The sequence below is a fragment of the Gorilla gorilla genome, chromosome 11, assembly GCF_029281585.2.
Source record: "Gorilla gorilla gorilla isolate KB3781 chromosome 11, NHGRI_mGorGor1-v2.1_pri, whole genome shotgun sequence".
NCBI lineage: Eukaryota > Metazoa > Chordata > Mammalia > Primates > Hominidae > Gorilla > Gorilla gorilla.
In genome coordinates, this window is record NC_073235.2 from 108,362,925 (window position 1) to 108,389,331 (window position 26,407).

At 44.9% G+C, this 26,407-nt stretch overlaps 1 protein-coding gene across 4 annotated transcripts in view; it reads left to right on the top strand.

Annotated features, from left to right (window-relative positions):
* Positions 1-26,407, top strand: part of NRP2 (neuropilin 2) — a 115,306-nt gene that overhangs the window by 72,449 nt on the left and 16,450 nt on the right. Inside the window, exons 13-16 of one of the 4 annotated variants that reach the window (XM_004033095.5) lie at positions 8,705-8,967; positions 10,512-10,608; positions 11,821-11,841; positions 21,286-24,757. In XM_004033095.5, coding sequence (XP_004033143.2) covers positions 8,705-8,967; positions 10,512-10,608; positions 11,821-11,841; positions 21,286-21,566 — 662 coding nt within the window. In that variant the 3' untranslated portion in view covers positions 21,567-24,757. Of the gene's footprint in view, positions 1-8,704; positions 8,968-10,511; positions 10,609-11,820; positions 11,857-21,285; positions 24,758-26,407 lie in introns of those variants that run through there. The other 3 variants (XM_019022632.4, XM_055380392.2, XM_004033093.5) reach the window with 3 other exon arrangements.

The window sequence follows — 26,407 nt, forward strand, 5'->3', positions numbered from 1 at the left end:
GAGGGCAGCCCTACCCAGGCCACAAGGCCACCAATTACTGAGTCACAGCTCCAGGGGAGCTTAAGTGACCTCCCTTTGACCCTGGCCTGGACCTCTGTTTCTTCACCCGTTCACCACCGCCTCCTCCTCGTCCAGTCCTGGCCTTCACCCGAAAGCCCCTATGGTTGACCTTTGCTACTGGTTGGGAATTCTAGTCTTTGTCCTCCTTCCAGTTGATTCATTATACCCTGTGGTTTGGGAGGGCTTTTCAGAGCAAGCTCACAAAGTGGGCAGAATTCCAACCTTTGGCTGAATGGATGGGGACAGAGAGAAAATTAGGGCCATAAGGAACTGCTAAATCTAATGTTGTTCCTCCCTTAAGATATTGAAAGGGAAAGTAATTATTTTCCTATTCCAGAGGAATCCCTGAAGTTTGGGAAAGTGGCACTTATAACCTGCCTCCAGGAAACAAAATCATAATATTGTTCTCAGAGCCCTTCCCTCTATCCTCTGATGACTTTATGAACCGTTCTCTGTATTTCCCATTTTCCTTCTCCTTACAGAGCTTGATATTGGGCTTTAAGCAGGAGAGGAGAGAAAGCCCTTTCTGTTCAGGGTGGTCCTTACTTCTTCTCCATAGGAAAAAAAAAAAAAAAAGGAGGGGGAGGCCCTGAGGGGATTGGGGAGAAGGGAAGCAGCTGGCTTGGTTGGGGGCAGAGCAACTGCTAATGGGTTCAGAGCGGCTGGCGCCCACGGAGTCAGCCTGAAAGCCTGTTGTGTGCCACACTTTGCCATCCACAGAGGGGACCGTCCCACTCTTCACGAGCGTGTGCCATATGCTTCATCCCCTGATGAGATAGGCAAACAGAAGTAAAGAAATTTAAGAAAGGAGCTGTCTCTGTCAAGTGTGAGGGGCATCAGGGTGAAGAGAAAGGTGGATGGGAGAGGAGCTAGCCGTGTTGAAGTACCCAACACGGGCCCTATGTGGAAACTGCTTACATTCCTTGGATATTTTCTGATTTCATTATTTTCTCATATTTTCTTTCTTTTTTTTTTTTTCCTTTCCTTTTCCTTTTAAGTAAGCAATTAGTTCTGTTCTTTTTGGCCAGTGGTTGCCTAAGGCTGAAAAGCACCCACTGGTTTCATTCCACTGTTTTTGTTTTTCAAGATAGTCTTTCAAGCCAACCAGAATTTCTGTTTTTAGCTCTTTGCTTGTGGCTTAGCTGCCTGGAGTGTGTTCACACCAGCCTCTGGGGACCCTGTTCCAAATTCAGTGACCCCTGCTAGCTGTGGAGGAACACTCAGTGTTCTCTAAGAGGCCACTTTGGCTTTCCTCTGTAGTGACAATGACATAGGAAGCACCCCCTTACTAGGAGATGGCATGTTTCCTACATTCTCAGGTGCTTTGAACATAGACAGAGTTTTGAGAATGATCAAAGCCCAGCCCTTAAGAACCGAGACAAAAACTCATAGGGCGGGCAGGTATCTAAAGCTGCAGCATTGAATATTGTAGCCATGAGCCATGTGTGGCAATTTTATTTTAATTAATTAAAATTATTACAGCCAAAACTTCGGTTCTGCTGTCCCACCAGCCACATTCCAAGGGCACAGTAGCTACACTGTATTGGTCAGTGCATAGACAGGGCACGTCACTGTATACACGGCATCATCACAGAATGTATTGGACAACACTGCTCCAGTGCTTTGGACATTCACATGAGAGCAACCTCCAGGGGCCCTTGATGATTCTTTAGTTCCCTGGTTTTGGTATGAACCAAGAAGCAAGTAATGGAGGGATGTGTCTTCTGTGGGATCCCTTGATGGAGTGTTCAGTGGCTGGTATCTTTATAGCTGTCTCATTCTCCCTCACTAGATAACTACAGTAAAGTAAGCAAGTAACATGGCATTAGATGGTGTAGGAACTATTGCGATTAATCAAAAAGAGCACTGTAAGTAAATATTAATACTAAGTAAGGTCAATCATCATCATCGTTGTGATTGTTGTGTCATTTTTATTGTCAGGAATGAGACAAAGAAGATGAGGTAAAGGGTACTAGGCCAGGTCAGCTTCAGAATCCTCCAGTGTGTGTTCCCCCTAAATGTGTGCTCTTTTATTCGTGGGTTGGCCTTGTGAAATCTGATTACAGTATTACTTCAATGACTTTCAATCATGAAAGTGATAGAAAGAAAACAAGCGAAGCTGATATTGAACAGAGCTTTGACTGCCTAGTCAAAGCCTATGGGATTGAGGGAACAGAACCTTTACTCTAGGCTCAAAAACAAGCTCAAATGGGAGTAAGTCGAGAATCTTAATGTTATAAAATACCCAAATTTTACAAACAGTGGCTGGCTATTCCTTCAAATGTAAGAAGTAAGATTGTTAACACCTCACTGGGGCTATTTTGATGCAGACTGAGCCATTGAATGAATTCCGTTGGAGTGGGAGATCTTAGCCCTGATTCGCGGTGGAGGTGCACACAAGAAGATTAAGTGAAGTGTGGATGGGTATGGTGAGTGGATGGTTGCAGAGAAATCAGAGGAAATAATTGAGGAGTGAATTTACTCATAACGGGCTTGATTTTAGACAGTGAGCAAGTGGTGACTGACTTGAAAAGCAACTCTGAGTTCAAAAGATCAGGTGGGACCGATGGCAGCAAACAATCCATTGAATTGCTGTTAGATTGAACTGTCTTCAGAAAGAGGTTGCTGTGGCTTGGCTGGGGCACAGACACTGCAAATCCAGAGGCAGAACTTCCTGGGCTCTGGACCATGATAGATAATTAAAGATCAGGAGCAGCTTGGCTAAAAGAAAGCCAATAGTCAAGGAATAATTTCAACTGGAAAAGAAAAGGATAGAGGCCCTTCTTTAAGGAAGGTAGAAAAACATCCCAGGCTTTGCAGAAAAAAATAACAGCAGGAAGAAGCTTTCTTTACCCTTTTTTTTTTTTCCTGCAAATCATGATTGGTTGAGTCCCCCAGCAGTGTGTGGATTGATAACGAAGGGGCAGAATGACAAGACAGCCTCAATGGCAAAACCTTCATGAAAGCCGGCAGAGTGAAAAAACAGCTCTGGATAGATTCCTGCAAGGGCTAGGACTGAAACCTTCATGTCCACAAAATGGTCTATTGTAAACCTTGAGAACATCTTGCTAAGTTTATCCAAAGTCAGTGTTTCCCTTAACTGGTTGCTAATTTGAGGACCTTAGCAGAGATAGGCAGACCTTGGAAGGCCAGCTGAGGGCTGACTCATGTTTTAAGCATGGACTATGCAAAGAGACTACATCTCCTACAGCACTAAATATTCTTTCAGATGGTCGTTCTAGTAGGAGGGCAAGATGCTAGCCAGGAGATGTGTGTGTTGGACAGATGGTGTGTTTGGCTTTGTGATAGCCAGGAGGATCAAGCTGGTGATTTATTTCAGGGTTTGGTGAGGTGTAGACACAACTGATTCCATTGCTGTTGGGCCAGTCGCAGTCACGTGTTCACATGACACTTAAGCAGCTGAAGCCAGATGCGGCCGTAAATCGCCAGGTGAAATATCAAGAGACCCTTCCAGAGACAGCAGCAGGTTAAAATGCTGAATGGCCCTGTCCTCTGTACTTCCTCTTCACCCTTTTGAACTCCTGTTGTTCATTCCCAGGCGATTGTTTTCCCTGTATCATTGGCAACAACAGATGTTTTGGGTCAAGGACCCAGCAAAATGCCTCCCAAATATGTCAGGTCCAGGAGGAGAGGGATTGTATCTCTGGGACATTATTTCTTCAATCTCTTTCAGCAATGGAACATATTTCCTTTCCATTGTCTTTTTCTTGGAAGCTGTCCATTGCCAGCATCATAGCCATCAGCTGCAAGAACAAGAAGACAGCTTCCAACAGGCAGGGCTGGTTCTTAGCTGGTCAGTTGTCACGTTCAGGCAACCTCTTGACAATCCAAAGGGCTTTACCTCAAGGTTCAAGTAAATAAAAAAGTAGCCCCCCGCCCCCACCATACCAGCTCTTTTGACGGTCCAGGTAATCAGTAGCCACTGTATACCTAGAACATCTTCTGTGTCTGACAGTGGTGGGCCATAAATCGGGAGATTCCGGAAGAACAAACTTCAGTTGCAGCACGTGTTTGATCTCAATATCTATGTGTGGCTGCCATGACTTAAAAGAGCTGAAGCATTTATAATAGCTTGGAAGAAGGGTCAGTGGAAAACCAACACTGCCCTAGAAAGTAGACATTTGAACCATGCCCTAGGAAGTAGACATTTGAAGGGGCAAGGGTTCCTAGGGAAGCAAAGACTACGAGTCTCAATTCTTCACAAGTGAAAATGTCTCTAAGTTGGAAAACAGAAATTGGCTATGCTCCATCAGGGGTAGAAAGAGGAAATGTCTCTAAATGACAGCAGGAAAACTTTAAACTGAATTTAAGAAGTTTCTGATGGTTAGGGTTGTAACCTAGAAAACACACTACAGACGTGGCCTATGGAAACTCCTTCTCTGGAGAATTTAAAGCAAAGGGTGGACAGCTGTTCTTGGATGCTTTTGGCATGGTTCCTCTGGGAGGCAGGACTGGCCTGCCCTAAGATCACTTGAGGTCCCACTCTTGTTCCAGGATCATGTAATATTTTATTTCATCTACTGTGAAGCAACACAAAAGACCTGTGGTGATGGAAAACTTGGGGCCGGCTGGTTTCTGGAGAAAGAGCAGATAAGGGGAACCAGTCTTTTTCCAGAGAACATCTTTACTGCCCTCATGCCAAACATACTTCTTTTTGAGTCTTGGATTGGCCTTCCTGGGTTATTGGTGGTCTTTCTATCCTTTTTGTTTCCAAGTAAAATAAAGGCAAGCATAGGAGGGAGTGTGTAGAGTGATATTAATAGTAATAACTCTTCCTGAGCTCTTAATGTGTCCTTGTTACTGTGCAAAGCACTTTACATGGCTCATTCCATTTACTCTTCCGCCAACTCTATGCAGTAACACTGTCTTTGTATCCATTTTACAGATGGAAAGACTGAGGCTTTAAAAGCTTAGTGAGTTAGGCTGGGAGTCCAATCCAGATGAGAAGCTATGCTGTGGCAGGTTTACTGTGTCCAATGAGGATTCGAATCCTACGTCACTCCAATTCTCTGAGCCTCAGTTTCTTTTTGGCGAAAATGGAGAAGATGGTATTTACTTTGCAGAGCTAGATTTCACAGGGAAGGTGACATCAGGGGAGGCAGGTAAAGCCTCCCGTGTGATCGCGCACAGGCAGCAGGTGTTCAATGTGTTCATTCCTTTCCCCCTGCTCTTCTTCTTCCTTCCTTGGACTTTTCCTGGTCTGAGTCATTCCTTCATGATGTCCCTGGTTCTAATCAGGCCTCTGTCAGTGACAGGCGCTTTGCAGCTCAGCATCTCTCTGACTGATGTCTACTGCTAATTCCTTAAATTTACATATCATCTTTCTTCCCTGGAGCTCATAGCACTTAACAGACAAGTGGGGCACAAATGATTTAACGAAGTGAAATCCAGAGGCCTGCTCGTCTGGAGATTCTGCAAACTAGTGGATTAGCTCAGATGTCAGCACTGAATTATGATCCTTCAGCTGCTTGTGCTAAGCATGTCACTAGCATTAACTCCCTGGGCTTGCAATGTTCCCCTAAATCATGCATAGAGATTGTCATTTTATTGTGAGAGGGAGAGGGGAGAGAAGGAGAAAGGAGAGGAGAGGGGAAGGGGCTACCTGGCGGGGTGGGTCACTGGAAGGGGCAGACTGTGAAACCTTTGGCCTGGCTGTGCCTGGAGTTTCAGTAACAGGAAGGGTAAGTAGAACAGACCCAGATACAATCCATTCAGCCCAGTTCTTCACACTTCCACACACATTTTACTTACCAAATTCTAACCATGATGCCGTGATTTCCCTGCCGCTTAAGAATGTAAATTCACACAAGTGACAGTATCTCTGCCAAACAATTTTCAGGCAGCAAGTGGGTCTTATTTGTGAAACTGTGAAGGAAGAAGGCTGAATAATAAATCTCTAAAATCTGGTTTCCTTTATATATGAGGTGGCAACAGTAAGGGCTTGGAAATTACCGGGAGCGTGGGAGCATTTAAAGCGTTCTCACTGGTGTCTTGGTACACTGGGTGCTTCCACAAGCCACCTTGTCATTACTGATGCACCTCACCTTTGAAAGTGGCTGTTGGCTTGGGAGGGTAGAGGGAATTGTGAAGGGATTATATCTAAGGGATTATGAGAAGCTAGCTGATTCTCCTGTCCTCATTTCCAATGTACAGCCTCATATCATTCTTTAACCGTGTATTTATCATTCTCCATTCATCCATTCATTCATAGAAACAAAATTTTCTTGAGGAGTGGCATATATATAGCACTATCTAGGGGTAGAGAGAAGAAGCAATGTTAAACCTTATCATTTGTAAGACCAGCATTTACAATATAACTGGGATGATAAAAAAGACATGAAAAAACCAGTTAAATTATAATGCCAGGCAGTGAGTGATTACCTGCTGAAATCCATGGAAAATGGCCTGAAGTCCTTTTAAAAACATAAAATCAGCAGTACAGTCAGTAAATGCTAGAGCTGTTGAGAAAAGAAGGGGATTAATGTTGCATGTGCCAGGATAGTTAGGAGAAGAACTAGCCAAAGAGACGGGGTAGATGGAGTGGTTCGGGGAGTGGAGAATTACAGCTAAGAGGAGAAAAAGCAGCAACGGGCCCAGTGGGGAAGCCAGTTTGCCTCAAACAGAGTGTGATTGATTGCAAGGACTTGGGGCAAGCTACCTGCAGAGCAGCTGAAATAAAGAACTTATTGCATGAAGGTGGAAAACCTGCAGTCAGGGGTCTGGGCTCTGCCATTGAAGTTGCCTCTCTACCTTGGACAAATCACTTTAACCTTTCTGAGCAGTTTCTTCATCATGTGCAAAGTAAGGTTAGTAAGTCCTATCTCACAAGAATATAGAAAGGATGACATGAAATATTGCATGTAAATGTGCTTGTAACCTGTAAAGCATTATGCAAGAATGAGCTTTAATTATTATCATTAACAGCAGTAATAGTAAGATCTGATAGGGGAAGCATAGGTTTAGAAGATCTTTGAGGGTCTGATTTGGCATCAGTGTATCCTCCCTCAGCAGACACCATTATTAATTCTCTTCTGTAGACAGCTGCCTTTTAGCTATCCATGCTGATTTTGGCCTTGCAGAGGTCACACCTTGTGGGGTATGTAGACAGATGTGGCTTTGGATGGTTGAAGAGGCACAAACTGGAATCCCATATATGCATACTAAACTGGTCTCATTTGACTTCAGGGAAGCATAGCTTCTGAAGCACTAATCCCAGAGAGTCTAAACAGGAAGCGGCTTAGGGGAGCAGGGAGGTAGGTGAGGCAGCTGGGGAGCCAAGAAGGAAAGAGCTGTTTCTGGGCCACTGATGGGAGGTCCAGCACAGGCTCAGCTCTCACCTAGAAAGTTGAGGTCAGCAGGATTAACAACAGCAAAGCAGCGGTCCAGGGAGTATTGCATTGATTCTAGGCTCTAGAATCCTAGCCCATCTACCCTGACAAGTCCAGGATATTCACAGTCCCTGTGGAGTAAGAAAGCTCTGTGCACCTGTCCCAGGTTAACATGACCTCACACTAACATGATCCTAAGGCATCTGACATGCCCACGTTCCATGCTGCATATGTGGTAGAAAAGTGGCCCTGCCATCTTGCAGAAGCATTCAGCCTAAGATGCCCCTATGTTTCAGGGCCAAAAAGAGGTAGTGAGATTTCCTCACCAAATGCCACCTTGTTCTCTGTACAAGTGGCCAGAATGGTCCTGTACAAGTTGGATTTGAAGGTGCAGGTCACACCTGTGTTCTGCAAGACACGTAGTCTGCCAACAGCAACAAGAACTCGGTCTTCCACATGAGTGTCTGATGAATTTGAAACTAATCAGCCAAAAAGGCCATTCTCCAAACATTTGGATTGGTAAACCCTTAATTTCCCAGAACACATATATTCTCTGCTAAACACACAGCCTTTGTTAATGATAATGACAGCACCTTTATCACTGGAGCCATATGTGCCTGGCTGTCTCAGAAAGGCCAAGTTCAAGCCTCCCTGAATCATCCCTTTCAGCTCCCACCCTCTGTTCTGTTTGAAGGTGACACTGGGCTTCTGAGTCACAGTCACTAGAGCCCAAGCATCATCTAGGAGCACTGATGGAGACAGAAGGTTTTAAATGTCAGCCATTTGGACAGTGCCCAGCCAAGATGGCCAGGGCTGGAAGCATCAACCACCTGGTCATAGTCACCCTCCAATCTAGCAGCCCCTCACCCCCTATAATCTGTCCCCTTGTAATTCAGTTCATCAGATTGCACTGGCCCTTTGGGTGAGTTAATGATGAATAAGATGTGGGTCTGGCCTCTCAGAATCTAGAGGGAGAAGAAGGGCACGCACACAACCAGCCAAGACATAAGGCAGCTGTGCCGGGTGCTCCATGTGAAAGAGATGGAAAGGAAATGATACCGAGAAATAGGCAGGAGGGACCGATTTGACTTAGAGACTCTTAAGAAAACACAGCATTTGAATCAAGGCTCTGAAGGAGCCTTAAGAAAGGGTCACAGAGCCTGGAGAACAAGGACATGAATAAACCAAAGACACCGAAACTCATTCCCAACTTGCCCTTGGAGAGGCCACAGCAGCACACTGGTGTCTTTCCCGAGTGTTTATGGAGAACCTCTGTTTGGGTTTGTTTCCGCCAGATGACAGGAATTTCTTGCGGCTGCAGAGTGACAGCCGGAGAGAGGGCCAGTATGCCCGGCTCATCAGCCCCCCTGTCCACCTGCCCCGAAGCCCGGTGTGCATGGAGTTCCAGTACCAGGCCACGGGCGGCCGCGGGGTGGCGCTGCAGGTGGTACGGGAAGCCAGCCAGGAGAGCAAGCTGCTGTGGGTCATCCGCGAGGACCAGGGCGGCGAGTGGAAGCACGGGCGGATCATCCTGCCCAGCTACGACATGGAGTACCAGGTGGGGTGAGCAAAAAGGGAATCTTGTGATCCGTATTTCAATATTTCAAGGGCCGAGCCCATTCATCATTAGGGAACGCGGTTAAGCGCTACTGTTTTCATTGTGTTTCTCACGTTGCCATGGCAACTGAATGACACTCTTATTTGTTATTCAGAATATGCCTATCTCTACACCCAGACTTGGTTCTTTGTTCCTCCTGTTGCCTTTTATATTGCTGAAATCTTCTCCAACAAATGTTTCTCCTCTCCGTTTTATTTTAGATTGCTATCAGGTAGGCTGACAAAGGGACACAGAAGCCAGAGAAATAAACACAAACAAACCCTCCACACACAAGGAAAGAGGCCTGTGGAGCCCCTTCAGATCTGGGGAGGAAATAGGATAATCTCCCAGACCTGTCCCAGGCAGCATGAACACAGGAAGGGGAGCGGGCGCTGTTGGCGCTCAGTGGCCGGCAGACATGAGAGGCTCCAGAGTGAGTGCTCTCTCTCTCTCACCAGCTCCCGGAATGGAGTTCTGTTATCTCTGCCCCACAGAGCAGGAGACTGAGGCACAGATGGGTATGTTCAGCCGTGGTTGCAACTTGGGTAGGAGTAGACACACTGTGGAAGAGGTGACTGAGAACCAGCCAAAGCATTAACCTTCTCCTCCCCAGACGAGGAGCAGCAACAGATGGCTGGTGCGGCAGCCAACTGCTCACCCAGCTTGCCAGAGGACATGTGCTAGTTTGCAGAGAGGAACCTGGGGAGGGCGAGCATGAGGAATGATTGAAGACCACAGAGCCGAGGGGCTTCTGTGTACAGCCTGCAGTCCCTGTCCCTTGAGGTTGCAAAGCATCCTGAGACCCTCCCCACCCCCATCTGGGTTCCCACTTACTCACCTGAGTGTGTTGTATTGTAACTACCTGTTTGCATTTGTGTCTCAGCCATTAGATGGGTGAGCTTCTCTGGGCAGAGATCTTGTCTTACTAGGTTTTGTTACTATCCTTATGTCCAGGGCACAGTAGGTGCTCAGTAAATGGCTGGTGAAAAAAACAAATTCTTTTCCTCCTAGTTGTAATAATGAAGCCCTAAGGCAACTTATGATAAGGAGCACAAATCAAAACCTATGTGCTGTATTTCTCACATTACCCCCACCTACTTGTGTCTTCTGAGTTTTCAAATCCCTGGATTGGGCATTTGAAAGATTTATGAGACAGGAACCTCGAAAATAGTGAGGGAAGTTTCAACCCCCCTTTCAACAGTCTCTGATTATGGCCCTTTTAATCAATACATTCTAGTTACTGGACAACAATATCCACCCCCTTGTTATATTTTCTTATCCCCTTAAATATGCGTTTGATTTGAATAAACTCATTTTGAATTAAGATTTCAAGAGCTGTAGCCATGTGGTCAACAGATGTGTACCAGGTGCAATAACACACACACACACACACACACACATACACACACACGCTTTAAGCTGCAGCTAACAGAAACTTGGAAATCCTTGCACCGTTTGGACTAGGAGACTCAGTTAACCATGGCTCTTATTCTTCCGGCTTCTAGATTGTGTTCGAGGGAGTGATAGGGAAAGGACGTTCCGGAGAGATTGCCATTGACGACATTCGGATAAGCACTGATGTCCCACTGGAGAACTGCATGGGTATGTGAATATCTGTCTCTTCATGGTTCTTTCAAATAAGACCCCAAGGGCTGGGATAAGCAAGAGGAGGCAGGACACCATTTTCCAATGCAGTCATTACCCAGTGGGTGGGGCAGCCACAGTCTCTGCAAGGTAAGGTGTGGGTGTAGTTGTGTCTTAGGCTGGGTTCAGGGTGGGAGGGGGTGTGAGGTAAGGGGATGGCTTATATCCTTGTTCCCAATCAGAAATAGACACGCACTAAGTACATAGAGGTTCAGGGTGCCAAGACCCCCTCAGCAAACCCCAGCTTTTAGCAAAGAAAATGCTAGAGGACGAGAGCAACTGCCAGTCAAAATTATATGCTGGAAAGGTTTGATGGATTTAATGGAAGCCTTCACTGGTGAGCAAAAATAGTACATATGTTATGTAAGAGTGATAACACAATTACCTGAGTAGTTATTTTACGTGAATGAATTGCAGAGCAAACTGTGGCATTTGAAGTAAGATTTCAGATTTTTCTTTAAAATGAATACCTCTAATGCCCAAGATCCCAAAGTTGTTGTAGGATTAAACATTGCAGGCCAGGTGACTGGCACGAGAAGGATATCATAACCATCATCTTGGTCAAAAGCACCTGAGCAGCCAGTCCACCTGAGATGCACGCATTTTCTTCAGGGTCTCCTGCTGCAGATGAGGTCACCCTGGCTGTGTCCCATCAGAGCCATGGACATTTCCCAAACCAAGAAGGGAACCCTGAGAAGGCATGAGGGTTGCTTTCAATCAGCAGAGTGGCTGCAGTAACTCACCAACTGCCTTTCTTGGCACACAACCCCTGGTGTGTGTGTGCTTGATGATGTCAGAAGCACCTGGGACCATCCCAGTCCCTCCGGGCAACTCTCAGGCCCCAGGCATCTAAAAGTAATCCAGGCTCTGAGAAAGTAATCAGCAGTAAGTGACTGATTACAATACTTTAGGGACCCATTTCTCGATGAAGGACTTTTTGTTCCAAAGCAACTTTGAGAATCACCCCTCCTCCGCCACCACCACCCCATGATGATGATGTGTTAGAGCCAGCCTAGAACATGTGGAAGATGTGGGGCCCTCTCCATGGAGTGGTACAAAAAAACCGAGTGCAGTCATGTTTATCATCATATTCATCCAATTATTCACTCTATGTTCACCCAATTGTTTCTTCCCTTTAACTAAGTCCAATTTTTTGTTTGTTTTTTTCAGAACCCATCTCAGCTTTTGCAGGTGAGAATTTTAAAGGTAAAAAAAAATTTTTTTTTTTTGCATGCTTTTTCCTTCCCCCACGTGATGTGAATTTGGTGGGGGGAATCAACATCAAAATTTGTCAAATCTCGCAAGAGAAAAGAGATGCCACACCTTCCTGCCACTAGATGGCAATAGCAACAACTGTAGATGCGGGAAGGGGATTGAGAGCCTCACTGTCTCTTGTTTAATTAAAGTTTAGAAACCTATTAATAGAGACAAATAGGTTACAGATAAACCTTTCAGCCTTGCATTGTCCAACGGGGAGCAATGAGGCTGAAAATGCAGGGGTGGTGAGAAAGGAAAGACTGTGGGAAGACTGAACCAAAAAAAAAAAAAAAATCAGTATAAATTAAAAGTGAAATGAGGTGGCAATGATTTATTTTAGCCTGAAGATGGTTTCTTTCCAGTTCCAGGGTACCAAGGCAGCAGTTTCAGTTAACCACAGAGCCGAGGGGCTTCTGTGTACAGCCTGCAGTCAGTACCTGCAGTCACCATACCTCAGTGAGGTACGGTGGCAGGCCGCTTGTAAGGGAAGGAAGTTAGGAAAGAGACACAGAAGTGGTGGCCTCAGGAGAAAGAGTTGCCAGATTTAGGACCTGGTGTCCAGTCAAGGGAATAAGGAGGTGCATTCGATGACTGGAGCTAGAGCACTTTAAATGCAGGACTGAAAATCAGAAAGGACGTGTTCTCCCCCGAGAAAGCAGAGAGAACAGAGCAAAGTGAGAAGAACTGGGGATGCTTGCCTCATCCAGGTTATAAAAAAAAAAAAAAGCTTCCAGCCTTGGGTGATGGCAATGTTGTTTGTGCTGTTACAATGCAGCAGATTTTACATTTTGCCCTCTTTGCAAACCTATTAGCTGACACTGCTGAAGTTCCCACACTGGTTTCTAATGCCAAACATTTAGGAGCCACTCTAAATGCGTCACTGCAGTTGGCCTGAGTGTAAAAGCACACACAAAAACACCCTCACCAAATGATGGGGGTTCTTCATGACCTGTTTGATGCCAGCAATTGTGAGGATTGCTGTGCCCTCTTTGTACTGGCTGGGCTTACCCCTACAAGTGGCAGCATTGCAGAGATAAGGGCAGCCATTTTTATATCTGCCGTCTAGACTCGTTATCTTCACTCTCATTAATCTGTCCAGCTCTGGGCTAGAAAGAGATGAATTCCTGGTTTGCCACCTAGATATGCTCCCTGACTCCAAATCAGCTCACCCAATTTGCCACTCATCAGCTCTAAGACAGCCAGTGAGGAACAAAGCTGCAGACAAGAGGGGAATGACAGACCGACATAGAATATATTGCCTTTCTTACCCTTCCTCGTGTCCCTGAACCCCATGCCCACTCCCTGTACCACAGTTCTAAAAGTATTAAGAGTATTCATGTGCATACACTGGTGCCCTCTGGGGGTGAGGTTTATGTTAATGTAAATCCAAAGTATTGGAGGAAAGCTGAGAGCCAAACTGAACGACTTTGGATTACAGTCGAATTCGAGTTCTAACCTTCAGGACCCAAGGTAATGCTTATGTTGGTGAAGTGAAACCTGTGGATGTTGTTTCACCTGACTCTCTGGGTTGTGGAGACTCACAGCTCCCAGAAAGGCTGGGTAAAGACATGCCAGCAGCTGCTGCAGACACTGTTCTGTGTGCACACCGTGTCGGGCCATGACTGACAAGTACAGTGGCTAAGTGCTAAGTGCTTCACTTCCGTAAGAGAATAAGCAGACCAGGGCACATACACTCTCCTTGAAACTGTGCTTACCATGAGGCTTCACAGGCCAGTCATGCTCTCTTGTAAAAAATATATACATAAAATCTCATCTGAGCAGCAGTGCTCATTTAGCCAAAATAAACACAGGGCTTAGTAACTTGAAGGTAAGAATTTCCAGGGTGCTCCTGGTGGGCCGCTTTGAGGCTAAGCAAAGGCAGTGCACAAGTTGCATGGATTAGGCCATGGCTTTCGTCCTGGAGGATGGCAAGCATCTTTGGGAAGAAGAAACCAAGGCTTGGGGAGCAGAGACTTGGCCAATGGACACAGTAAAGAGCAGAATCTGAATTGGGAATGGAGAATTTCATTCACCTTGGCACGTTTTACATGGAGATCTGAGTTGGTAACCAGATGAACCTAGTGCCATGGGTCTCTTCTTTCTGGCTGAGACCTGTTTGACCACAGCATGCAACTCTGCCTTGAGCAAACTTTTCTGTTTGAGAGAGGAGAGGACTGTGTGTTCCATCTAACCTAGTGACTCATATACTATTCCTCTTATGGTCAGGACAGCAGGAGTCCTCTCTTGATCAGCGCATAAAATCAGCCTTTTCACTCAAAAAATGGAAACAGAGAAATCAGGGGGCAGGCAAGGTATGGAAAGCTGATGTTGAAACACTGCCAACCATAGGCATTTACATTGTTATACATTTTTCAAATTAGAGTGTTTTTCTTTTCTCTTATAAGTTAATCATGCAACAAAGGTAATCTCATTCTTTAGGAGCAATCAATGTACAGGTAAATCTTTAGTGAAATACAATAAAAGTGGCCTTTGGACCTGGAGTTATTAGATGGTCTCAATCTTTTATATTTTGAAGTATCTTTCATTTTCCGCCTCTTACTGATTTCTTGCCGTGCAATATTATTTTAAATTTAAATCATCCTGTGTTTTCTGCTGTGTGTGTGTATATACATACATACATACACACACACACACACACACACACACACACACACATTGTGTGCCAGGATGTGAGTCAGTAATGAAGAAAAGCCTGGAAGAAAAAGAGATCTGTGTTGAGAAGGGAGAAAGAGAAGAGAGAATGAATAAACTGTGTTGTCATGTGATTTTTTAAAAAGACCCTTTTTTGTGGTTGTTATGAGTCACATTTTAAACAATGTAGCCTGGGTGTGCATTCTTTTCTTTTCTTTTTTAAAGCAGTGGCTATAAACATGGTGCCGTCATGTATCTTTTTCTAGGATTTGAGCTTTAACAAATGAAAAACCGTGTGTATAAAGGGGGGAAAAAGAACCGAAAAGTGGTGTAATTAAGGTGATGGATTATTTCCTCTTACCCAATACTTTCTTTTTTCAATAAAAGAAACAAGAACAATAAAGAAGCCAGTAAAAATATATAAAGCCCATAATCAGAGTTCTGGGGTTTGTTGACCAGGTGGTTATTTTTAGCAGCTCACCTTGGAGGCAAGAGTTTTTGTTCGTGTTAGAGGCTGTGGTTTCTGAGCAGAGTAGTGGCAGAGAGACGATCTGGTGCCCTACCTGTTAGAGACTCACGGAAATCCCAGCTGGGTGCACCTGTGGAAGGTGGTTGTCAGAGGGAAGGATTCAGAATGACTGTCCTACGCTAGTGGATGCTAAAAGGAACATCAATGTCTCCCGTTTCAGCCGGGAATGTGGGGTTTATGACTCAGACCATTCCTAAGGTCCAGGGGCCCCATTTCTCGGGTCTCCCTAGGTGCCTTTCTGCAGTCCTCCACAGTTCTCATCCAGACAAAACCAGAAGAAAGTGCACATCCACAGCTGTCTCTTGGGCGTAGAGGGGAGCAGTATTAAGAGAGGCCCATTTTGGGGGTAATGCTCGCTGGCATTTGACTCTATTCCTTAGGCTTTAAGTTCTGTTTCTTTGGTGCCAACTGGCCAATCTCTGCATTTTGCACCCCCTTCTCTCCTTTCCCATTCCCACCCTCACCCTCTATTGCCTGCCTCCCAAGGCTTTGTCCACCAGGGTAAGGTCCCCCATCCCAGGGCCTGGCCTCACATTCCCTTTCTCCCTGGACTCCCTTCCTCCCACGCCTCCTTCTCCTAGAAGCACTTCTGAGATGCAGAGAGGGTTAAATGGTGCTTTTGCACATAACCGTCTGATGAAAGGCAGAGAAGTGTTCCTAACCCCTGCCGGGGTTCCAGATAGGCAGCTGTAGTGTGTGAATCCTCCTCCTTGCCCCCACCCCCTTATGTCTCCAGCTGCCAGATTAAGGCTAGGTGTTGCTGAGCAAGAAAGCATGGAGATCAGATGTGTGAAGCGGGTAACTGCTTGGCGGCCATCCTTCCCCGGGGGACACAGAGGTGTTCTTTGTGAGGTTCGCTGGAGCATGCCACCTCTCCTGCTACAGAGGCCTGACACGTCCCCTCTCCATCAGTTTACCACTCATGTAAACAACTGCCGAGGCCAGCTTATCTATGGGTGGAAGAAAATGTTTTTCACCAACTTTTCTCTCCAAGAACATAGGGACAAGACTCAGTTTACAGAAAGTAGCATAAGTGCCACCAAAGAGTGTGAAGCGTCCGAGACTTCAGCCAGTCAGAGATCTGAATTTGGAGGCATTTAAAAATGCCTCTAGATGTGGGAGCAATCCACATGGTTTCTGCCAACTTACTGAAAACATCCCGGCGCCTCCCGCCACACCATGCTCATAAGGCAGATGGAAAGAGTGGTTTCTCAGGGATGCCTTTGTGCTTGTGCGTCTTTTTTCCAAACACATCAGAGGGCGTGACCACATTCTTCTACTATCTTCTGTAAACTTCTCTAGAGGAGCCAACCTTTTTTGTTTGTTTAATCTCACAAATTAAATAAACCTTTTATCTGAAATGTTCCTTCACCAGCACTTCATTTTTAACCTGTACAGAAAGGACTGTGCAGACAGGCCAGTCCTAAAACAATTCTGACATGCAATGAGCATTTTTTGAAAGAGAAAGAGAGAAGGCTTACCCTTGGTGTCTTTCAAAACACTTCTTCTGGAAACCTGGGTGACTCCCCCAGGTCCAGATGATATTTCATAAAGCAGCTATGGTATATGCTTTCTCATTTCAGAGATTCAGTGAGAAACTGACTTGACTGAGACACGCCAATCCTCAGACAGGTTCAGACAGAAATAGGAGGCAGAAAGGAAGAGGACTGTTTGCTCTTCCCTCCCTACTTGGTTAGAGCAAGGAATCTGCAAGCTTGTTCTGTAAAGGCCAGATAGTAAATATCTTGGGTTTTACAGGACATGCAGTCTCTGTTGCAAGTATTCAGCTCTGCCATTGTGGCATAAAAGCATCCATAAGCAATATGTAAACAAATGAGGGTGTCTGTGTTCCAACAAAAATTGATTTACACAAACAGGCAGCGGGCTGGATTTGGCCCATAGGCCACTGTGAGCTGACCCCTGGGTTAGAGCACAGGCTGGGATTTTGTCCACCTGGTTTCAGCCGTGACTCTGACACTTGCTAGCAGTGTACAGTTCCTCAGGGGACCCTGGGCCATCTCTTGAGTTTCACTGAGTGCTTCTCTGCCCTTTTCCACAATTATCCTCCAAGTGAAACCAGGAGAAAATCACTTGTCCTCTCAAGTACTCAGGTCTCCCTTTGGAGGGTCATGAGGAATAAACAAAACTGATTCATGTGAAGCCCGTAGACCAATGGTTAATACACAGGAAATGTCCACTCAGGGTGGCCGTTGTTACAGACACGTTTCCCAATTGCATAGTGACCCTATTTGCAAATAGGAATGACAGGAACACTACGTCATGTATAACTGTTTTTCTTATTTTCTCCCATGCCTGGTTTCTCAAACTTTATTGTTTCTCAAAATTCAAATTCTTTGTGTTTGCATTGCTTTTCTCCAGGGGGCTCAGAATTTTTACAGATGGGAGCCTGTGCAACCTTGCAAATGCACTTGGAGTTCAGTTATTGACTATTTAAGTATCTGTTTCTCATTATCTCACACAATGGGAAAACTTTGTAGAGAATTTGGGGTGGGAATTAATGAAAAATAGTTCAGGAATTGAAAGCGTTTTCCAGTTGAAAAAAGACATGTGAGTAAGCGGTAGAAATTAGATCAATCAAAGGGAAAATTCAGGTCAACAGATCAACCAACTCCAGGCAAGGTTGAATTCTCACCTACACTTTCACCCACCTAGCCCAGGCTCCTTTTTTGTCAAGCAATGGCTCGATCACCCCAGATGGCTGAAGGGGCAAGTGAAGCTAAAATTGCACAACTCAGCAATTCGGGCATTTCGTGCAGGTGACATCTGCCTAAAGTGGGCACCTTTTTCTAATTTCCCATAGAGGTGCCACATGAGCTAGCAAAATCTCTAGCACTTTCTGAAAATAACTCTCCAGGGAAGTACCAGTAGGTCATCAACATTTTCCAGGGAGTCTGAACATTGGTCCAAATATATTCCCCTATGCCATCCGTCCATTTATCCATCCACCTATCTATTCATCCATCCATCTGGCATTCATTGGATTGCTGCTGTTGTCTGGGAAGGTGCTTTGGGTGTGGATTTAACCCCTATTGATTTATCATCTTCTTTTTCTCTAGTTGGCAAACCACAGCCTCATTAGCATACAGCTCTCCAAGGCTGGAACAGAGCCAGATTCTAAACCAGCACACTCCACCTGCCTTTGGAGTTGAGTCTTTTTAGCTAGTGAATGTTCTGAGAAACTTCTAGCCCCCAGCTGCAAGTCAACCAAGAGTTGCTTGTAGGGGATCAGGAAGGGTTTGCTAGTCATATCCTCTCTTTTCTAACATTAACGTTATTTCTAACCTCTTGACATTAAAACATGAATTCACATAGTACTATTTCTCATTTCTCCAAAGAAATGCCCAAAGAAAATGTTTAAGGAGCCAGTATAATGTCCCCCAAGTAGCTTTTGTCACTGAAGTTTTCTACATGTTGATAATTTCAGGGGAGAGAAGGATAAGTAGAGAAGGAGAAGAGGGTCTTACTTAAAGTGGAGTTTGTCTTTCAAGTAGAGCAGGATTCTGAGAGACTATGTCTGTGTCTCTGATTCTAAATATGTAATCCATGTACTAGGATTTCACCTTCCTACAGCAGGTCCCCTTGATTCTCTCCATTGTGCCCTAACATTGTCTCTTATCATAAGAAACACTGTAAGAGAAACATGAAGGCTTCATCCTTCTCCAGCCTGAGCACTTTAAGCCATAGGTTGTGTATTTTGTGTTGGAAACCAGCATTTTGGCTGAAGGAAAGCAGACTTTTGAACAAAGATAATGTAGTGATGGAGGGAATGTGGGTAGTTGTGACCATGTTCTGCTTGACAAAAATTTCTGCTCCCACCTTTGTGGTCTGGTCAGGTACTTCTTTAGAGGGAAAGCTAATCCCTGAGGATTTATCACCTCCCTTTTCTTGATGGGTGAGCTGCAGCCTCATTAGGGGATGGCCCTCACTGTGGAGCCACATGAAAATCAGCGACAAACCCCAGGACACCCTTTGGGGAGAGAAGGGATGTCTCTGAGGAACTCTGGGGGCATCCCTTAACACTTTGATGTTTCCTATGCATTTTTGTAAGTTCATATCGAAAATCCAGCAGCAGGATGGTTGCCAGGCAGCAGACCCTCTTGGTGACCTGAATAATGAATTGACACCAGTTGACTGTGACTTGCAAGCTGGCCACTTCAAGGAGCCATTTCCAGCACCTTGCTTTCTCTTCCTCTCTTTCTATGCATAATTTCCACCATGGCCACAAATATGAGAGAGAGAGAGGCCTTTCTCAGCTATGGTAATGAAACTAGTAAAAGACAGAATTAGTTTGGGGACAAAGACAAAGAGGGTAGGCAATAAGGTGGGAGAAGAGGAAGATGTATAAAGGGACATTCAGGGGATCCTGGGATTCTGGGGTCATTTCTACCCCAGGGGTTGTGGATGTGGCTGTCAAGGTGTGTGCAGAGCAACACATCCTTGTCAAAGCTCTGCCAATGTTGTGGGACTTCTGGTCACCCAAGAGGTGCCAATGAACCTGCACCCTAGTGGAAGGGGATTCGTACAGCAGGAGAAAGCAGTGATTAAGAGCTAAGAAGTTGAGCAGGCTTTGAAATATTTTCCAAGAAAAATGTTCTCATTTTTCTATCACTTCTGAGAAGACATTAGAAGGTCTGACCCACCTCTCACCTATTCCCCAGATCAAAGAGAGGAGTTCTGATGTTCAGGCTGCAGGAATTAGAGAACACAGACTCAGAAATAGGAGTCTTAGCCTCAGTTCAGTGTTTGATTCACCAAGCATTTATTGAGTGCCTTCTTTGTATAAACCCTTAGGTATGGATGAGAGCAAGTTCCTCATGATGAGAGTGAGTTCCTCTGCTTAAGGAGCTCTGAATCTCAGGGTGGGTAGTGTAAGGAGGCATGAAAATAGAAATGAGCCCCGTTTGCATCTTGAGCAGAGGGGGACCAACCTCTGCTCACAGGGTAGGACCACTAATCCATGAAGGAGCCTGCAGCACTTCCCACCCATGGCTCCCCTGCTGGGGCACCCCATGAGTAGAGAGGATGCATCTTTCCGGCTTAATGCAAACAGCTAGGGAGGCATTTTTCATAGGAGAAGCATATATCATTTTTCAGAAGTAAAGATCATGTCTGGTTTTGGCAAGCTCAAAAGCTCCTAGTCCCTTTCTGGGCCAGATTCTCATCTGATGTAAATCTTTGGGAGAATCAAGTTGTAACACTGCTTTGCATCAAGTGGGACTCCAGCCAGTCTTTCCCCAGAGTTACCCTGGGCTTAAATCTACTACATCATCTCCATAGCAACCGGCAGCGGCCAGTGAACGTGGTTGCCTTCTAAATACTCTGCCAGCTTCTCTTCCCTGCTCTGTCTTTTCTGTCATTAAGAATGATTTCCCTCCCTCTCTCTCTCACTCACTCACTCTCGCTCTCACATACCCTCTGTCATTTTGTGCCCACATTTTTTTTGTTGCAACTTCCCTTCCAATCTGCTTTTAAAAATCCTCCATCCAATTAAAAAATGAGGATGCATTAGTCATGACTTAACAGTGGTGATTGACCTGTCTAGGCAAGACCAGGCTAATTTCAACGGGCACAGAAGCCTTGGCAAGCCAAAGTGGAATTTACCTTCAAGTCTAGCCAGCCTAATTAATACATTGTTGCTGAGAATGCTGGCCAGCCAGACCAAATATGGTGTTTCCACCACTCAGGAAATCTGCCTCACTGAATCCCGGAAGTCATGTCAGCATCATTTACTTGTATGTATTTGTGTATGTGTATGTGTGTGTGTGAGAGAGAGAGGGAGATGGAGGGAGAGAGAATTAGAACACTTCCATATATTATAAAGTGACCATGGTTAAACAGAAAGAAAAGAGATGTGTAATTCTACCGTTCTTGGTTGAATCCCATACTTACTATTTAACTAGCTGTATAACCACTTAATTTAACCTCTCTCCACCTCTGTTTCTTCATCTGTAAAATGGGTCTGACAATAGCTACCTCCCAAGGGGGTAAGTAGGAAATAATGCAATCGTTGAGAAGTGCTTGGCAGGTGCTAAGGACTGAGTACCACCTTAGTCCCCCAGCCCTTCCCTGTATGTCCCAAAGCATGTGTGTGTTTCTTTCTTTCTTTTTTTAAATTAGTCTTTTGATTAGTCTGCATGCTCTCAGCCTAGCAACACTCTTCTGTGTCTCTCCACCAGGGGGCACCCTCCTGCCAGGGACCGAGCCCACAGTGGACACGGTGCCCATGCAGCCCATCCCAGCCTACTGGTATTACGTAATGGCCGCCGGGGGCGCCGTGCTGGTGCTGGTCTCCGTCGCGCTGGCCCTGGTGCTCCACTACCACCGGTTCCGCTATGCGGCCAAGAAGACCGATCACTCCATCACCTACAAAACCTCCCACTACACCAACGGGGCCCCTCTGGCGGTGGAGCCCACCCTAACCATTAAGCTAGAGCAAGACCGTGGCTCGCACTGCTGAGGGCCGAAGCAAGAACAGCACCCAAAACAAACGAGAAAGACTGCAAACATGTTGCCTCGATTTTGCACTTTTTTCTCCTCGCCTAGTTTCTGTGTGAACTCTCAGACATCTCTTTTCCGGATCCCCAACCCTGAGCACTCTTATCAATCCCAACCATCCTCCTTGGGTTCATTTTGGTGTTTGGTTTTTCTTTTTCCTTTTTGTTGATTCCAAACCAACAAACCCAACTCTAATGCTGCATCTTGGACTATCCGAAGAGATCCACCCCCAACACTCCACAACTCAAGGCTCAGCTGGTTTTGTTCCAGAAACTGGTTCGCTTGTTTTTTCCCCTTGCCTTATCCCATACCTCCTCTCAGTGGGCAGTCTGCCAGGAGACGTGAGGGGAAGCCTGGATCTGTGTGTATGTACATAGTAGACATGTGTGTGTGTGAATAGCTCTCTGTGTGTGGGTGTGTGAGAGAGAGGCTAGTTCATTGTGTGTGTGTTTGGGCGAGGGGTGAGTGTTCAGAGAGGGCCCCTTTAACTCTTGTGTTACTTCTCCTGGGGTACATTTTACAAGAAAATAATATACTGTACAAGTTTTGTTTACTTGGAGAAGAGATTGAAGCTTTTTGTTGCCTTATCTAGCTCTGGCTGGGTTTCTGTTGGCTGTCATTGTCATCTCCAGGTACCTAAAGAAATAGAGGCCACATGGGATGCAGTGTGGCCTCTCCCATCCCTATCCCCAACCCACCTGACCCAAGAGAAGGTTCCCCTAGCACACTCAAACAAGACCCCCTTGTCTTCTGGTGTCTTTGAAATGTCAAGATAACAGCCATTGGGTGTCTGCGGAACCACCTCTCCAGCCCTGAAGCAAATCTGTCTCATGTTGCCTTATAAAAGAGAAGCTCATAATGAATGTTTAGCCTTTATCAGTTACATCGAATCTTGGAATAAGTCATAGAAAATAACAAGTCTGGGACTGATGTAGGAAAAACAGTAGTCTGTTTAAGTTGAGAGGAGGAGGAGGTGGACGAGAGAAGGGAGGAGAGGGAAGAACTGAAATGTCTCCTCACCAAGGGTGGTTATTGAGCCCAACTTGGGATGGGGTTGAGTACGAAGGTTAAAAACCATATACTTTGGTATTATATTGGTCATTGTAATAGCAGTTGTAAAATATGGGGGAAAAGGGATCATTTGCTTTCCTTTCATGGTGTTAATGTGTGCCTGAATCTATAGCCGCTAAAATGTAAGGCTGTCCACCTGACTTATTTAAATACTATCAGAGAATAGAAAGTAATCATTTTTTAAGTGTACCAATGTGCTGCCCCTTAAAACATTCATGGCATCTGGCAAATAGACCCTTGTAGGCTGGCCTGGCATATTCAGATGTTGCCGCATCGTCACAGAGAAGCTCTAATGAAGACGTAGCCATTGCTGCTCATGTGTCTTCTCTAAGCAACAAAGGGAGCGGGATGTAAGAGAGAAGTCGCTAATGATACTGGACAAAGGATGGATTAAATAATGAAGTCAATTTCATTGATAGAAAATGCAAATTTTAAGATTCTCAGTGTATGAGGTCTCAGCCTCGGGAGCATTTATTTTTTACTTTCCTGCTAAAAATCCACTGGGGAGGTATAAAATTCACTCCAAAGAAGTTTGCCTGGGCCAAAAGCCTCCAGGTTCCTTCTGAGAACAAAATAGTAATGATTTTTTTTTTTTTTTTTTTTTTTTGGCTGCTTGGGAGAGACTTTCAGCATTCTTTCACGATATCCAGATATGTCCCTTCAGCACACACACTCAACTTTCTCATCTGGTTCGTTTCATCCTCCCGAAAGAACGGTGCTCTCCCACTCTTACTCTATTTCAAAGAGCTACTCTGTCTCAACCACAGCAGCCCTGCCAAGAAAAGGCAAGATGAAAGGCTAGAGCATGTGCTGCCTTGAGATTCAAGAAGTGTCCTACCTCAGCTGAAGACGGAGAAAGAAACGGGGAGTGGAGAGGGGATCAGCCCAGGGTACCATGTGATGACTAATATGCCACTCATTAAGGGCTTTTACCTCGGCTGTCCACATCCAGTCATGCATTTGGGGCCAGGCATGCCTGCAAAATGATTGACATTCCTGTAGGCGCCCCATAGAGGTGTGGCGTCGAGAAATTATATCTGGAAAATACAGCCAGTGTAGTGACCAGCTGAGTTACCATATACCCTGATGATTCCCCTTCGGTAACAGAAGGTGACAACAACTTTGTGAACTTTCTATATCTTTATCTGATGCCCCAAGTGGCATCATCTTTATGTACATGCCTTAGTTGAGAATATGAGACTGCTCTAATCTTTGTGAATGCCTTCACACTTCAGCTGAGGATGTCACCTTCTCTGTCACTCCCCACCCTGCAACCTCTGCCTTTGCTCTGTCTACCCCAGCAATTTTCATAGTGTTGTCCAGGTACTATGCTAAAAGGTCAGCTCTTCTGTAAAATGCCATGCTTCGCAGCTTCAAAAAGCAAAATTCTGTATTTCGTGGAGGGAGGGAAGGGTCACTCTCTTCTAAGAAAAATGGACTGGACAGGTGAATGCATGCATGCATGTGTTTAGAGTTGCTTCTCAGAAGACAAAGGGATGATAGCAACTATTAAAATATGAATGAATGAATGAGTGAATGAGTTGAAGGCCTAGCTCGGGCTGATAAAGCTTTTGCCTTAGTAGAGGTTTTATGTCAACACCTTCAGGAGGGAAGCCCTTATTTCTGGGTTGAACTCCCCTTCCATGATATTATGCTAGCAATTGCCATCACTTAGTTCCTGGCGAAGGCAGAAAAAGAAAACAAAAAATCAGCATTGTCATTGACAAAACTGGATGCTAAAGTAAAATTGTCCTTTCCCTTGTCCCACATTTTTGGGATTAAAGCCAGAATTGAATAGGAAATACAGTACTATTTCTGAAGTTGATAGCCGATCTTTAAGAAGACCCTGTCTTTAAAATGAAACTAGCAGGCAAACACCTAAATAATCGAAAATTACCAAAGAACAACAACGAAACAAGAAAACCTAAAGCTTTTTACTTCCTATTCTTATTCCTCTCCTTATTACTGTGACACCCCTTGCATTGCTCAGTTGCCTGTGTGTCAAAATAACTTGTGGACGTTGGAAGTTATTTGAAAATGTATTGTGTGGAATGTAATAAAATGATGATATTTTTATACAAACATGTGAGGTTTTTTTTCCCTTTGCCTGTGAGAACAAAGTTGAAATGTAGGCTTTGAGCAAACTGATGCTTCCAAAGTTTACACATCACCTTCTGAGCTACAGGGCATTTCTGTGGGAGGTAGGTGGGTTTTCTCCTTGAGGCTGAATGCCAACTTTTCCTTCTTTTTATTTTTATTACTGCTTGTTAGGATTTTTATCCAATTTGTGCAGCTGAGACAACTTTTATGATTGGTGTGGGATTTTGCAAAAGTTGCTAAGTGCTAAATTGCTAAATGAGATTCCACAAAATTTCTCTTGATGACAAATCCCTGGAGATTAGATTCTACTTTCAAAGGGCTCCGGGGGAGTGGTACCAGCTAAGCTGAATCCTGTACCCAGTTCTGCAGAGACAGATCACTTCCTTTGAAGAAGCAGCAGTGACATCTTACCCCTCACCTACCCAATTATTACTTCCACAGGGATGTGAATCTCCCATTTACGAGCACTTTCCCAGACAAAACGGGAACTTGTAGCATGTTCAGGGCTGAAAGATATTCTAGACTTCATTTTTGAACAGGTAGTGAAGATAATTAGATGATGACTGTGGACATAGAACTATCAGAGTGGAACATTTTATGAAAGGAACACTATAAAACTTTGAGGAGAGGCACTTGGGGAAACTAACTCAAAAGGCCAGGTCTTTCTTGATGAGTATTTTTCTTTGGTCCTCCTCTTTGGATGGTGACCTAGTTATATAAAATATTTCTATCAGAAGGGGACTGGGTTGGGCCAGGTGGGGGAAAATCTAGGAAAGGCAGCCTCCCAGCAGTTCATGGTTTCTAGATAGTGGTCAAGAAGAGGTCACATTAATCCTATTTGCAGATAGGATTTCCCACCAACCCCATTCATGGGATTTATCAGAGGCCTTCTGACAACCTGGGAGCCCTCCTCAGGGGTCCGAGAACCATCCTTAAAGGTCCTGAGAAAATGTACATGTTCAGAAGATCCTATTTCTGTCAGAGTCCTGCTTTTCATCCTATCCAAACCTAGATTCAGGAAGGAGTGCTTTTTACAGCTGTAAAACCTGTCCAAGTGCTGCTAAAAGGAGACAGGCTTCCGGTTTTTAGATCTTACAGGAAGTTCTGTTAGTACAGATGGTTCAGCATAGATGTCACTATCCGTCACTTGCAGGAGAATAAAGTAGAATGTCAGTGATCAGAGCATTTTTTGTTTCCCCAGTGACAAGCTCAATTACCCCTTTTGTCTAAATAACATTTGGCTTTCCTTAAAGCCATTTGTTCCCATTAGTAAAGAATGAAATAAAAATATCTCAAAAGTGTTGATTTCAAACAAAGACCCAGGCTCAGTCAACATTTCCTTGAGCTGACCTGGGACCAAACTTGCCGGACTGAACTAAATTAGCCATCACTTGTGCTTTGTTGGCATTACTGTTTTTGGAACCACGTTTGGGAATTTTCCCACCTTGGTTCTAGTCCCAAGACTTATTTTAAGGGTACTTACTCCCCCTAAAAGGGCAAGGACTGTTAGGACTCCAATCTTAGATGTCAAACAGGGCACTGTTACCACCAAACACTCCTCAGTGTGGCATTTCGTATGTAGCCCAAGCATAAATGTTCAGAAATTGTGTTTCCATGGATCATAAATACCAG